Raw genomic sequence first — 16936 nt, forward strand, 5'->3', positions numbered from 1 at the left:
AAATATTAAATAACATTTTGGAATGCTTTATATTCTTCACAATGCCTGTCACAGTTCGGGATATGTTGCATACGTTTTGAAATAAGCTATTGACAGTAGGTTACAACATATTTATAATTAGTGGAGATGTTAGGGCTTTGAAAGCATGTGTCCCTGCACTCAGAGCTAACTGCCACAGCCAAAGCTGCTTCAAAGGGTCAGTTCATCCAAATAATACAAAAATAACAAAAATAAAAAGTATATCTTTTTGCACTCTGGTGAAAAAAAAACCTAAGAGCTGTTATTTGGCTATTTAGCTTCCAGTCATAGTTTGTTTAGTGTTTGGAGACAATATTGTTAGGTTTAGGGCAGTTTAACATTTAAAAGCAATAACCAGTTTTACATTTTAAAACAAAATATAATTTTGTGGTTATTATATCTTATTGTATCTTAGGCAGATGTATAATAATAGTAAATTGTTAATATTAGTTATTTATGTTGTCGCCATGTCTAGATACCACCAGAGGTAAGTGAGGGGGAAAAAACCTTTCCTGGGTGAAGTGACCCTTTTGTCCACAGACATCTCAATCTTTCCCAGGATTTCATAGCTGATAACTAATCTCTTATTGGCTGGCTGCATGCTATCACTTACTTCTAATGCATGTTTACTAAACTCCACAGATAGCTACTAACTTTTTATCCACATATTTCCATATATTTGATTCATGAGATGCAAGTATTTAAATGATTTGAGATAAATATGATGCCTGGCTTGACTGTAACCTCACCTTCCCAAAAAACAATACCATTAACATTGGGCAGAAAACATGCTTATGACTAACGAAGATGTATGTGAATGTGTTTAGCTACCAGATGCACTCTGGTGTAGTGGAGTATTATTTTAAAAACAAAGCCAGCAGGGCAGATCTGGAGGGTTGACCAGTTGAGAAGATGTGGCTGAGGGATTAGACTGGAGGAACACACAGTGTCTGCATGGCACCGTGCTGGTCTACACTGTAGAGAGGCTCCCCTGCCCGGTGGCTAGCACCGCCCCCCAGAAAACTGTGGGATGTGCTGTTTGGTCATGACGTTACCTTGGGTACATGACAGTCAGCCCCAACCAGGCTCTGTTCGGGTACGACTCGCTTCTCTGAGCGGGTCGCTCCTCCTCTTTGTTCTGGTGTCGGAGGTGGAACAGGATAAGGAGCCCAGAGAAACTGGTAACATGTTCCGCATTTGTACGATCCTGCATCCGATAGCTTGTCATGGGACCGACACAGAACAAGCAGCATCCTTGGCTAATAGCACTGAGGAATATGTGATTATGTCTGTTTCTTGGATTCTTTTTTCCTGTTTTATTTTTGGTTGGATGGATGGACAAAGTAGGTGGCTGGTGGTTAACCTCCATGACTTTGCTACTATAGTTGGACGCTGATACGAGATGAGTTTCCATCACTAGATATTTAAATAACACAATCACAAACCTTTAGTTATTGTTTTTAACTGCATTTTGTTTACTTTCCCAAACATATTATCATCTGCTTATATTTACCCAATGACTTAAGTTTAAAGGGGTAATGTTAACACACATAATAGATAAATCAGGGGAAAAATTGCTCTATGTTGAACAATTACTACATTAAGGATAAAAGGTTCCAAATAACATATTCATTGAATAAATAAATAATCACAAGGTAATCCATGGAGACGATCAATATGATTGAAAATAAACTGAATAATACATGAATAAATAGCTTACAAATGGTTTAATCAAAGGCAGTTGCAAACTGAAGCACAAATCCTCGACTGATTACTTAGCAGACTACCTCAGGTGCCAGATGTTTAAAAGGACACTAAATCCATCCATACTTGGTGTTTTCAGCACAGACGCTGGTATGTATGCATGTCTAGATATATCAGCATACATCAGAAACATGGATTTCTCAAACCAGCTCCAATTGAAATGATTTCGAGACCTTGTCATTTAAAAATGTTTAGGCATTTTTTCTGAGAGTGGTATTATTTGTAATATCTGCTCAGCAATCTGCACAATAACAAGAAACAGCTCTTTTATGAGCTTGATAAAAAAAGACTGTGTGCAACGACCTTTATGTATTTTATCTACATTTGAGCCATTGTTTACCTGTCAGCAATTATACAAAGCTGTAAATTAGCTTTCCGGCAAAATCTGTTTAAGTTTAAGAACTATAAATCATAATAAATCATCCTCAAGACATTTAATATAATGACTGAAATATCACAGGGACTATGGTTCACAGGTACGTGGGATGAATTAATGGTTGGGCTCTATAAAAAGCCATAGCATTGCCAAGCAGTTGTGATAGTTATTATGACAGTTATGACAGCTGTTCTGGGGCTGTTGGAGACCTTCGATGCAACACAATCCATAAATCTGCACTTCTACTTTGCCGTTCCCCTCACTGACAGGTCTAATGAGCAGTGGAGCAGGCACAGGTACCAATATGCAAATTCATGTTTAAGGGCATTTCTCCACCCATTTCTGTCTAACTGGAAACAGGGCTCGTGCACAATCTGATGGAAACATTGAGTATGCATATTTCAGTCATTGTGCACACACACACACAGTTTTAATGTGAAGCTACAGAGAATTTGTATGTAGTTGGATCACAGGTGTTTGTTCCAGATATAGTATGTGGTGCATAAAAAGCAGCTGTTCGCTGCTGGAATATGACTTTGGGAGCAGTAAGCAGAGTTGTCAAAGACGATCTGAGAGATTTGTACAGGTTATCATACATCATCAAATTACACATATTGGCTGTAAACCAGTCACTTATTTTTTTAAACTACAACTTTGTTGACATATCGAGAGCTAGAGCAGAAGTCTGAGGGTTTAACTGATGCGGGGATCAGACACAATCATTGTTTAAATACAAAAATGTGTTTGTCGCCTGAGAATAGACACCTGGGGAACTTTTTTGCGAAGTCTGAAGGTATTCTTCCACACAAAGTAGTCCCTGCTATTCAATCATCACCAGTTTAGGACTGTACCACAAAGTTCTACGTAGTTTTATAACTTATCTAGTCATATGTTGTGGTTGAATGTAAAATGCAACACTGAGATCAACTCAGACTAAAAACACAAACGTGTTAGCACACATGTAATAATGGCATAGTGACAGTTTAACATAATCTGCAATGTATGATAATGATTGTATTGATTCTGTCACAAGCATTTATCATCATATGTTGCATGTTCTATTCTAGGACTGCCAAAACTGAATATATCATCCAAATAAGAATAAATGTAGAGCCAGTTATTTGCAACACACTCTATTACTGTTAATAAAGCGACCATTGCAATTTGCATAGCCTTAGAAAGTCAGCATAGGCATGACAGATTCAGTTTATCAGTTGGTTTTTTCACCTTACCAGCTAAATTTACCTAAAAGATAATCTTTGTTAAACCTAATATATCCCCTCCTCTGTCTTGTTATGGCTTTCTCTGCATGCTCCTTCCACCAGACAGCTCACTCAGGAAACTGTGGGAAGGGAGGAAAGTTTGATTAAAAGTGAGAGTGCCGATAGATTCTCTCACAAAGGGAGTGGAGCGCAGAGTTCTTAACCTCCTATCTCTCTGACTCTTTGTCAGCTCTCCCTCTGAGTCGATGTATAAAATCCCAGCTTTCAAATGCCTAAGCCGCTTGAGGTGAATAGTCCTGCTATAATCTGGGCGCACCTTCCCTCGCCTGGTCAACATAGCTCATCCTCATTCCACACATGCACATGTGCTCCCACAGGCTCGCTATACATTCTGCATACAACTTGATTTGAGCAACTGTTGAGCAATTGCTGACCAGCTTGACAGGTCTGGTCTTATATTGGCCTGAGGAGTGAGGAGTTCAAATCGATGTGATTTATTGAATCACTTCACAAGTAGGTCTGGCAGAACAAGTGGCTGGTTTGGCTCGGTAATTATTTGCCAAGAAACCATTTGGCTGTTCCACGTGGCGAGAGGCCATAACATCTGCCCAGCTGTTTAAGATGTTCCACTCGTTCAGTGGTGCTGAGTCAACTGATCCACACTGGTCTGTTCTCTTCTGTCCCCACCCTCCATCTTGTTTTGCCTGTTTCAAATACTTTAGGTTATGGAGTAGATGCAGATACAAACTAAATGAAAATTGTTCAAGAATGAGGGTTAATTCAAGGCCCATCGTGGTTTCTGCTGTATGCAGCTCTGTTCCATCCAAATCTCTACAGAAGCACTCTTTCCCCCATATATCAACCAGCTCATATTGCACAATGCCCCCTTGAAGCATTACAATCCTTAAAAATGACAACCTATGATAAGCGGCAATATAGTGCACCACACAAAAACATCACAAAGATCACAATATAATTGTGAAAAAGTCTCTTTAAAAAACTGGTCTGGTTTGCAACAAAGACACTTGGTTGCCAGCCTTCCTAAAAATATGTATTTTTTGTCTGACAAGCTAGCATGGGGTTCAGCTTTCCAGATGGAGTAGCTGGCCAAATTCCCTGCCAATTGGTCCTTATGTCACCAAGCTTCACGATGCACTTGTGCGGCAAAAATGTGCAAATAAATATCCCTGTGCCATGTACGTGCAGATTTGTCACATTTTAGAATTTCAAGAATACAAGGCAGCAGAGTAAAGACAGTCAGGAAGTACAAGGTACACCAGAGGTATTAACATCACCAACGTAAAACCAAACACCAATCACAAGGTCCAGCCACAAGCCTGCCTACTCTGTCCACTCTGTGTGTCTGTTTCTGAGTGTGTGTGATCCAGGCAGCAGATGGCCTGGCCTGGCTCGGCCTGGCCTGGCCTAGATGCTGCCCCCTCTCCAATCTAGTGCCGTACCAGACCTCACCCTCGCCCTCTGCTCCTCTCGTTCAGGATCTGAGCTCATGCCGAAAGCCCTCTCCACAAGAATTGTAGGAGGAATTTGGTGGTTTTTCACGCTCATCATCATCTCCTCCTACACGGCAAACCTGGCTGCCTTCCTCACTGTGGAGAGGATGGAGTCGCCCATCGACTCTGCTGATGACCTGGCCAAGCAGACGAAGATAGAATATGGGGTGATAGAGGATGGCGCCACCATGAACTTCTTTAAGGTTGGTTTCAAATGATTTTTAATCCAAATACAGTTTTGTTTTTGTAATGGACAGTTTTGCTGCACTGTATCAGAGTGGGATGTACAAGCACAGTTTGTCTAGGTATCAGTTTGAGAAGGTTGTTATTTTGCTGCTAGATTAAGATTGGCCAGGTTTAATCTCCAAAACTACTGGGTCAGGCTTCTTCATCTGCTTTTTGACAAATTTATTTCAAAGGAGAGACCAAAATTCTGACTTGGATAAACTACTTGCCTTCGAGTTTGCCAAGCTTGACCTGTTTGCCTTCTTGGTCTGCATATGTTTCTATTCTAAGGGGTTATGTCGTGTCCATCGATTTTTTCTGACTCAACTAAGGAGGCAAAATCATGCAATAATGTGCATTTGACATTTGCCAAGAGCCCTGCCGCAATAAAGAAAGTAACTTAGCTTCAACCGTCTCTTTCTTTACTATGGAAGGCAGGCAGTCTGTTTACCACTTCCCCTCCGAGTGAATTATTGAGACAAATGTTGAATACATTGCTCTTATACTTTCTTTAGATATCTAGTCTGTACTTCATTGATGATTCTTGCAACCATTTAACTTTCCATTTTGCAGTATAAGTAGGTCAAATTTTGTGTTTTGGAATTTAGTTAGTAGGGTTAACCTTGATGATTCTTTGACATTTCATTGATTATCATCATCAGATCAAAAACTGGATCTGTTTATCCAGAAAACGTTGAGTTGGCTGCGCTGTCTATGTGAAAATGATTTTGTGGCAATTCAGTTCAAAGTAGCTTTTCTTTGTCTTCAGAATCAGCCTCTAATGGAGGATTATTAATTTATATTTCATACTGACTGCTGATCAGGGTTATGAGAAGCTCGGAGCACCCAGATTGGTCTCCAGTCTCTCAGTCGACTGACACATTCAAGCTTAAAGAAAATCACAGCTTTGCTCAACGTGTGTGACCTTGGACTACACAGAGAGTAAGAGAAGTCCCGGGAGGCCAGGTCATGCTTAAACCCAGGAACATCCTGCTTCAAGGCTGAGCCACTGTGTCACCATGATCACATGCTGCCGTATTGTTTTGCCAGTGAAATGGCCTGTAACCATGCAGCAGTAACAGCTTCGCCCCTGCCAAGCCTCGGCGTGGTAATCCTCTCGGTGTAGGATCACACAGAATACCTGCTGCGTATCAAGGGTGTTGTGTTAATCCATCCAAGTTTTGAAAACTTCCCTGCATTAGATCGGTTGGCATCAGTTGGATTTCTTCTTTTCACCTAATTTTCCCTCATGCAATCCGTCAATGGCACCCGGACAGATTTTCAATTTGCTTCTTTCCACACCTTGTTTCCTCCATCTGTGCAATAAGAGCAAATGTGTTCGCAGGTACTGATCACACACAGCAACATGGTTGTGATTCATGAGCTTGTGTGTCGTCCTCACCCATGCTCACACCAGTGCATTAGACAACTGCTGTGATGATCGTAGCACAGTCTCCGTGAATGACAACAACAGTTGGTGGAGCATATGTCCTTTTTAAATCATCTAACCGAGTCTGAGGTCCCTCTGCATCCACTACACACAGCCTCGGGTCAGACAGTCCAAATCATTGGTGCATTATTGGCGAGTTGGTACAAAGAATACAAGTGATGCTGTTCTTTTGGTAGACTGGTTACTACAATAATTCTTAATTCAAAATCAGAATCAGAAAGTATTTATTGCCAAGTAGGTTTACACCTACAAGGAATTTGCTCTGGTTATTGGTGCATACAATGAACATAGAAACATAAAAACATAATAAATACAACACACAAGAAAAGCAATAAAAATAATTATTTTCTTTTTATTTACTCACTATTTACTTCTTATTTACTCTAATATTTATACAAAGTAACATTTATGTAGACATAAAGATATATAAATAAAAATATATAAAAGATAAAATATATCAAAAGTGAAGTAAAAAGTGAAATGCAAAATGCAAAACAGTGAAAAGTATCAGATTGCAATATGCAATGTAATGCGTTATAATATAATGTGTTAATTTAACACATCCTTGAGGTGTGGGGGCGGAATAAAAGTCAGAGTCAGAGTCCTGGGCCTTGTATTTTTTTGTTTTTGTAGGTGGTGGTGGTTGATTATAATAAACCAAGCTTCTGACCTTTTGCTCTCTTTAACCCTAAATGATAAATGTTTGGCGAGATTGTCTCTGTCATTTGAAGTTGTTCTTATCACACTTGTGTTCAAGTGTTGCTTCTTCTCTAATGTAGTTTTTCTAATTAGTTATTTGAGTTAAACCAGGTTAAAACTTCACAACTATGGCTCCACCCAGAGACCCTATCCAGGATATTTATTGGCTTCATTACTGTTAAGTAGGAATAAGGAAGTGGTAACACGTCATCCATCTTTTATACAGTCTATGCACAACCGCTTACCACAGCCACTGGTTGTCTCTTTTTATAACATGTAGCCAAGTCATTTGCTGTTACTCTCTGTTTAAGTATTAATGAATCCAGTTCGATGCAGAGGGCATTTGTCTTTCCCTCAGTAAACACATTGTGTCTGCAGATCCTGTCTGAGGTGTTTAAATCACCGTGTTGGGATGATGGATATTGGGCTTTGATCAGACTCATCATCGGTCTTTGTTGATTCAGTGCAGCATGTTCACAGATGATGTGCGCATGCATCCCAATTGCTATTCAAGAAGGGGAAAGAATGGCAAAATACCTTTTGTTTGGGTAATTATCGACTTCGGCTCCATAATACAAGCCTAATGGTGGCTAATTATGTAAATGTCTGCACAGGATATTCTCCGAAGCACTGGAGCATCTCACTCATCTTCCAAGCAGGGACATTCCCGGTGGACTGTCGCTACATAACACTGAATAATTTAATAAGCAAACACACACCGCTGATGTGTCTTGCTTGTTAGCTAATAAAGTACTGGTTATTTCACCTTGTGTGTGTAATGGGGTGGTGGCAGGCAGAGTCTGCGGGAGAGGCACTAGCCCTTTACATGGCCATGGCACAGAGCTCCATGTCCCCAGGCTGTACAAGCATGACTTGTTTTACATTAGCCATAAGGCAGATGGGAGGACCACCTCCAGTATGGTGATTACACCAAGCAGATGCAGCTTATTGGGATGAGGTGTTATATCGGGCTGAAGAGAGACGCAGAGAAAGTTTGAAAGAGGGGAGATTATTTTCTAACGTGCTCGAGCATATGGTTGTATCATTCGAATTGATCGCATGGTTAAATTTCACAAGAAAATCGCAGAACACTGCATTTATTTACCATGATAAATGAGCTTTCTACCATTGATATTAATTTACATTTTATCCATATCTGGCTCTTTTTCATGATATTAAATTGAGGAGGGACTTTACATAGTGTGTATCGTATTATTTATCAGTGCATAGTCCGTGGTTGATTTTAGAGCCATTGAGTTTAATGACGTCACCTTTATGCCTGAGAAGTCATGTCACAAGTTTCTAAATATCAAGATATCCATGAAGTTCATTCTTCAATGGCAGGCCAAAGTGTTGAAGTTGACCCATGAAACAAACTGCTAGATGCGTCTGAAAACAACAGATCTGACCCTTCAAACCTGCAGCAACTTCATCCCCTCTTCTCAGGGTCATTAACTAAAGGGTAATTACACCCTCAAATTCCAGAACCCATATATCCAGGTGCATTAAATAAAACACAATGGAGGACTGAAGGAGTAATACCTGCCTCATGGATCTGTAGGAGACACAGAGAGTGACAGTAGACTCTTATGACAATGACCACTGCTCATTGTAGCTGGGACACCAGCGTAGCACTTGAAAGTCGGAGGTTATTAAACAGGAATCCCCAGACTCTTCACTTTGTCCTATACAGGGAGTATGGTGGTGCTTTAACAGATCCTAGAAGCACAGTCATGATGATCTGAGAGTCACTGTGTTACCTGTGTCGTAGCTCAGCTGGCAGCTCTACTGTAGCTGCTTTCAGACATGCACTGAGCTTCACCGTCCCTCCGTACTTTCTGGAGAGGAGGTGCATGAGTAAACGCAAATGTCAGACTTTCTCTGCCTGGCCCCCAAATATCAAATATGTATGTATAGGACACCGGCAAAGAGAGTTTGTGGTGATAAGTGCTGCGTGTTGTAAAGAAATCATGTGATCTCAGCATCAGAGGTAATACGTCACTTCCTGCCTCTGTCTGCTGTGTGTGAGTGTGTGTGCTTCGGGGGGGGGCTATTCTGTCGGCTGTGGAGTGGACTGAGTTTTCAGATCCAAGCAGACAAACGTGAGCTAATTCTTTATTAAAGCATTGTCATGCTTCACAGTTCACTGATTTGTCTCAGTCTCAGCACTCTCATTAGTGTTGTTTTCCAGTACGGCCCCTGAATTTTATACTCTCATTGTTTTCACCTGGAGCTAATGATGGGTTTTTTTTTTAAATCAATTTCTGCTCGACCTCAAAACAATGCAACTCACATTTGTCTATGCTTCTTTGTTACATCACATTTGCATTGTCAGTTGCTTTATAATGTGAACCTCCTCTTGCTTAACACATCTCTTAATCGTCTCTCCCCTTTGCAAAGAGCAATGTTTCACACCACCCCCCAGTGGTAGAGAAAGAATGAAATAATAATGTGATAATGTCCCTGAGCTACATTCTAGTATCTGATCTGACTCGGTTACAGTTGACTCTCTTCCAGCTCGAGCTGACAGAGCTACAAATCTGACTGTGAGTGCCGCATTTTTTTTTTCTCGTGTAGCCACTTGTGTTTAGTGTCAACACCGTATCACAAACAGTACGTGGAGAATGTGGCGCGCGAGAAAGGTTCATAAAAGCAAGGTTGTTTTTTTGTGCTGACAAAAAGTGTGTGGCACTTCCCTCCGTTTCCTGGATTCTTTTGATTAGGGGCCTTTGAAAACTATGCAAAACACTTTTGGCAAGCGGAGAGCAGTTCAAGGCTACACTCGCACACACGCTAAATGCTGTGTGCACAAAAGCTAAACCACATTGTGTTTACTCATTCACTTTTATTGGGATCAAATCAGAAGCACGTACACCAAGACATCTACAGTAGCATCTCACACACACACACATACACAGGAAATGTAAAACACATCATTTCCTGCAGCAGAGTATTTTTTTTTTGTCAGAGAGCAGTGCACCTAACACACAGTGGGTGTTACTTGCAGTTTGTAGTAATGCATTCATAACCAGTTGAAGGTTGTATTGCTTTTTGGTTTGGCAGCAGGTTAAAGTGCAAGTTGGTATGGTTTTAGCGAGTTTGGATGACCACTCAATCACATTTATGTTCATTCAGCGCATCTATGTGCAGCACTTTCTCTAATGCACATCACTCATACACTCCCTGCACAGTCGTCAGCATCAGCTTCGGCTTCAGGGTCTTGCCAAAGGGCACCTTGTCACACAGACTGGAGGAGCAGCAGGTCATCCAAGGGTCTATGGATGATCGGCTGTACCTCCTGAGCCACAGACGTCCCCTTATGAAATGAAGTCACCTTATGATGTCCTCAGGGGTCTAAACACTAGGCCTACTAGAACGTTTTACTCAACTAACAATAATATATTTTTCAAATTTAACATTACTGTTTTACATTTTTTCTAATTGAAAGCGGAGAGGTCAAACACGTTAAAGTGAGTTTGGTTGTATATATTGATTACCTCTGCAAGGAGATGCTGTTTACACCTCTGTTTGTTTGTTCTTTGGTTGGTCGGTATTTTATCGGGATTGCTGAACATCTGACAAATGAAAACAACTGAATTGATTCCCCTGATACTTGGTAGAAGGATGGGAAATGGGCCAAGAAAGAGCACACTCATTTGGTGTGGTTTGGAAGAAAGGGGCAGATCCAGGATTTTTTTCCCGTTTTTTTATAATTATTTTACGAGGAAATTCATAGGTATATTTTGGGAACTGATATCTATGATTGTGTGTTATATGATGCAGCTTGATTTAATTTAAGTTGACTATTGTGCCTGATGCTCTGAGTGCCGATAACATTCTTCAGTGTGCAAGTAGTGTTGTAAACGCCTGTGTTAATATGTCTTTTCCTCAGTGTTTTCTGTCTGTGCTACCAAATATGGCTGCTGCTGGAGCCTCTGATAGCATTTTAAAGAGAACAGAGCAGGATGTGACCAAAAGAGAGCGCACAGGCACACTGGTGCATTGTGAGGCAACAATTAAAACATCTCTCCAGGTGCAAACTCCTTTAAGAACTCCTCTGGGTTCGAGCATTGTCAATGCTTGAAAGTCCTCTCCGCTCCATGTCTGCCCCGCCCAAAGTTTCCAGCATGCATCTGATCCGGCTTTCTTCGTAAATGTGTATTAAATCAGTCTTTAGTTTACAAAGATTCCCCCACTTTGTTCTGTTCACTAACTGCTAGGACTGACCCTTGTTCTCCTGGAAAGTTGATGAGTCAGTGAAAAGATTTAGAACAAATGTATATCTAGATTGTGAGCTGACAGCAGTGTCTCTCCAACTTTGACAATCCAGACAAACAGGTAGCACTGCATGAAAAGAAGAGTTTGTGTCAGTTAGACATGGAATCTTTAAATTTGATTTTACTCTGTCATTATAATACTCATAAACAAGTACATCTATGGTTGTTATCTGCTAATGATGCTGCATGGAGGAGGCACAGGAGGCTACAATGGTAGTTCGTGGAATGAAAATAGGGATTCAGAAAGACACTGTCCTTTTTAAGGAATAAAAGACAGATTTATAAATTTTTCAAACACTTTTTGCTAGTTTCACTGGCAAACAACGGTTGTATGAGTATTACCTTCAGTGTGAAAGTGGCGTTCAAACCATAAACACTGTTTCGACCTGCTACTTGAAACATGCTTGTTGGATTGTGGCCACAGGGTTCAGGGAAGCTGTAGGAGGCAGATGTGAGAAATGTTGTTAAAAATTGTGATTAAGTAAATTCAGCAACCAAATTACCCTTATAATTTAAAAAGCATATTGTTTTATACTGAGACTTTTGATCGCAAACTGTAGCATTTTGAAAGATTGGCTATGCTTTATGTCCTGAGCTTTATATATATACAGTCTATGGTCCTGAGTGGTAAGCTACGATTGGATGTGTGGAGACATACACGTGAGTGTGCAGTAATGCAATTACAAAACCGTAATGTGCAAAAGTCTCTGAAATTAAAATGTTATCTCACTCATTGTTAGAATTAAGTTGGTCACAAATGACTTAGAATAACTTACCTACTATAATATGGGTCCTGGATCATAGTTGTATCATGTATTTTACTGAACGTACTTTAATAATGAATTTCACAGTCTCTTCTCAGTGAATATCGTAAAACAAATTTAGTTTTGAATCTCTAACAACTAAGATAACTGTGCACTTTTGTGGTTGGCTCCCCAAGGTCCCGGAGCTCAGCCTCGGTTTGGTTAGTTATTTTGTCGACTCTGCACTGTTAGCTGGAAAATCAGCTCCATAGCTACAGCACTGAATGCTGTTATACAATGTATCAGGAGTTGCAGACCCACTCCCACTCCACCACCTGTACTGGCACAGAGAGGAGGAACAAGTGGAACAATTCATCACTTGTTTTCACATAAGAAACTGACATTTCTGTACGGTGATGCTGACGCTGTCTGAAGGTTCCTGCAGGGACTGTCTCTGAATCCGAAGTTGACTTTCAGTTTTTTGTTATGAATTTAAAATGTAATGAAACTTAGTATAATGTCACATCAAGACCATGTGCTGTCAATGTGAATAGAGGGAATGCCTTGCTGATACTTCTGTATGTCTGTATGTGGAATGATAATTGTGAACCCTTCATCTTATGCATGTCAGACTTTTTAAGTGTATTCTGAGTGGTCAGGGGAAATGCAGTGCTGAGTTTGGTGCAATTTTGACACGTTATACATTCAATATTAATAAGAAAAATGACTCAGCTGGCAGTGTAAGAATATGTGTGTGAATTGGTGCATGCCAAAAGTGTACTGTAAAGTAGTTTGAGTGGTGAACATAAATACATAAATATTATTTTAAAAAAGCGACCAGTGCTCCGTAGCTCTCAGTTTGTGGGTGGATGAGTGGGAAGTACAGGGGACTGGGAGGGCACCGTACATCAACGTTCAGTCTGTGGACACCGTTCAATCTTATTCTACATCCTCAGACAAACTACAGCAGTGTTTTTTTTATGGTTTTATTTCTACACATGAGACCGACAAAGACAGTCAGGGCTGCAGAGGATGCTGATCTCTATGGCAACGACATTCATGGAGTATTCATAAAATTCATAAAGTAAAAGTACAACGTTCATTGAGTTGCTGCAATACTTCACATCAAGATGAATTACAGGTATTTTATTTTGAAAAGTTGTGAACGGGGGCTGCAGTTTGTGTTAACTTTTTAACTGACCTCTGAAATAACCAAAATGCAGTTTAATTTATTAAAAACATTGACTATAAAGTCTTCATAGCAGATAAACCAGGTGTGATGAACTCAAACTTCACCGCAGCATAGACTGTTCATAAAAAGCTCTGCACACAACACCCAGAACACAAACAATAAAAAGTGACAGTGTATCGTAGAGCTGTTTGATGAGGACTCACTAATGACAAGGAGTAAATCAGAAGTAGCTCCGGAGCTTTAACACAGGCCAAGCAATCAAGCAGGTTTAAATAGGCACTGCACTAGTGGTAATATTATGCAATTTGAATTATCTCTGTTTGTGGCTGAGGCTGAATCTTTCCTCATGTGTTCAGTTTGCCAATGATTCAAATTATTAACAGACTAACCACATAGTAAATCTAATATTCACATTAATAGCTCGGCAGCCACTTACTTGTAATGTCGTTTAGCACATCATTTAGCATGAGTGGCTTGCATGGTCTTTTAATAGGCTTTTAAGCAGGAATTAACATAGTGTGTCAGGGCTGACTTGACAGTGATGCTGAGGAGCTCCAGTGAGAAGAGATTCTCAGCGAAATGTTACTCAGTCAAGAGTCAGCTTCAAAGATGTGTTCACAAAACACAGGAGGAGAGAATAAAGATAATTTACACAACCGCTATAACTTTCTAGTTTTGTTCCTGTTGCAAACCAGATGAGTTAACAAACACCATGTTATCCATCACTAGCTCAACACATTGTGTACAGAGAGTTCAATTAGGTCAAATAAAAGTTGGTCTCCAGCTGCGTTTTGCAGTTGAGCTGCCAAAGTGCTGCCACTAGTGAAAAAGCTATACGAGTATCCATATCACATATAACAGCAGTCTGGCCAACAGCTGACATGATGACCTGCTTGGGCTGATATCAGTATTTAAAATCAAATCAAATTTTGTTTCTAAGAAAGAAAAACCCCTTAACAGGAAAATAATGTATATGCCTGGGGAGAGTTACAAGTGGGGGATCCTTCTCCCAGGATGGACAGAAAAGCAACAGATGCCAAATGTAACACAGCACATCAGCATTCATAAGAAAAGTCTAACATAAGTGTCAACATAAAAGAAGAGGTGTATCATTTTTTTAAGTATGTAGACGGAAGAAAATGTCTGCCAGAAATGAAGGGAGCAGCACTGACGATTGTAATGACAGAGGTATTGCCAATAACGTTAGTTACCACCATCATAATTCACGGTCATGATGTGACAACAGCCACGATCCTGGCTCTGCAAAGACAAATTACAAGTACTCCAGGAAATAAGTCAAGTCAGTAACGTGTATTAATGAGACATTAATGTGAGGAATTTATCGATACACAACAATAAGTTTTTGGTGAATGTGAGTAATTGTTAAAGTATTCTATCTATTGTAATGTTTTAACAGGTTTTTGTTTTATCATGCATAGTGTCGTTCAGCTTTTGCATACAACTAGATTTATTAATAATGATAATAATAATAATAATAATAATAATACAGTTTTGAGGGGATAAGTTTGATCGTGTATTCTCGAACAAACATTTACCTATGCATAGCTATGGGCGTGAATTGTCTGATCAGACACTCTCTATCTTTCCCTAATTCTGATAGAAAATACTTTACAGAAATAAAATCCCTATGTTTTATAATGCAAATGACAATTCATCCAATCCGTGATCTATACTGCTTATCCTTTGAGGGTCTTTCGGGCGGGTGTAGCCAATGCAAATCATGAAGCTGATGCAACAGAGTTATATATGAAGGTAACCTCCCTTGCTGAATTGAAACCCCCTTGGCTCATCATGTCTTAAAAAATGTCTTCTTTTGTTTCAAACTGACAGAGGTATCAGTTTACCCGTCAGTCCTTCCCTACCACCTCTCTGTACACCTAACACTAAAATAAATAAATTAACAAACCTTGTAATGGTCCGTAAGGCGACTCCAGTCTGCAAAGTACAGGGACAAACGAGTGATCACCTTCCTCCTGTATCTGATTTGAATCACGTATGAAGGTGGCCAAAATTGGATTATGAAAAGGTCAGATTCAATGATATTATTTGCGCCGCTCACACTGTCACAACAGCTAAGATTTGTTAAACAGATTCACCTGAGCAGTAACAGAGAGGATTTCTCTTCCAGCACGTGGGCATCACAAAGACTCATAGTGACTTCAGCTTCCTCTTTGTCCTCATCAGCCCACAGCACTCGCTGCTGGGGGCCTTTCAGCTCCTGTGTTAGAATCTGTTGATCAGCCTGAAGAGTGCCTATGCTCTTCACATAGTCATTCACAACTTGAATCAGCAGCACGGGTCTGAATACAGGAGGAGAATGAAAGCATTGCTTATCTATGGCTACTTCAAAATGATAAAAGGATTAACCAGCGGTGTTTGTAGAAGCATGGAGCAGGGGAAGAAGAGGAGAGGAAAGCAGTCTTCATCGGAAGCAATCAGATGATAACTTTAGCAGGACGTGGTCACTACGAAGCAAGAAATAAAGAATATGTAACATATTTTTCAGTGCTCGAGACAAAGAGCAGCAAGGGAAAAATTGTCCGAGGCATTTGTTGAGCAAGTTGAGCTGTTAATTTGTACTCTTTTTATTACATGTAACAATCTCCCCTAATAGGTGGTGGTGAACCTAAAATGTAGCCTAAACAATCAATCTGGTTTTCTTGCCTCTTCTCTTATGTATCTGTAGAAGGCTAATGCTATATTATTGGACAATACACATCACTGTTGTTTGGTTGTTGTTTCAGAACCATGGACAGCTCTAGATTTACATACAACAAGCTGAGCTGTCCATAGTTCAGAACCAACAGCCATGTAGTAGTCATGTGTCTGAAACAGATTGATGAACAGACAGTGCGTTATTTGGTTTCTCAGCCGGTTTCCTCTTTCATGGTAGTAGGTAACACCTTCGAGCCCAATTTGACCTATTTTTGAGCTGCATTCTGGGATGTTTTCTCTCCCCTGACCCTTCACGCTCCCTGTGGCTCAGCTCGTCCTTAACACTACCTTTAACACATTTCTGTTTCATGACTCAGTGATGTAGTCTCTTCTTGTTTCTTTTATATGGACATGAATGAGTTGAATAAACACTGTGGAGTAAGGTGAACTACATTAGCTTGCCAACCATAGCTAGTTAATGTAGACTACAGTAAATTAGTTCATACAGTAACACAAGAGGACTCGGTTGGACCACATTCCACAGAATATAACCTTTAAAAATATACATGTCAAGTGAGAAGCTGATCAAAAGTTCAGGGATTCTTGATTAGATTGACAAAAAGTTACATACAAGGCATGTGTAGGTTTTGCATCAACATTCAAATTGCTCCCAGTTTCCATTAATGTGATGGAAACCCTCTTTAAAAAAAATCATATCACAAGAAAGGCCAGGATGCTTTCTAAAACTGGTTTCAACGGTTTAAGCCACATGGTTATTGGTT

The 16936-nt window shown here is 40.1% G+C and overlaps 1 protein-coding gene across 2 annotated transcripts in view; it reads left to right on the forward strand.

Moving 5' to 3' along the window:
• Positions 1-16936, forward strand: part of grik2 (glutamate receptor, ionotropic, kainate 2) — a 217797-nt gene that overhangs the window by 166412 nt on the left and 34449 nt on the right. For both annotated transcript variants that reach the window (XM_053433343.1, XM_053433342.1), the window contains exon 13: positions 4878-5095. In XM_053433343.1, the coding sequence (XP_053289318.1) occupies positions 4878-5095 (218 nt within the window). The remainder of the gene's footprint in view (positions 1-4877; positions 5096-16936) is intronic.

This window comes from Pleuronectes platessa, chromosome 10 (assembly GCF_947347685.1).
Source record: "Pleuronectes platessa chromosome 10, fPlePla1.1, whole genome shotgun sequence".
NCBI lineage: Eukaryota > Metazoa > Chordata > Actinopteri > Pleuronectiformes > Pleuronectidae > Pleuronectes > Pleuronectes platessa.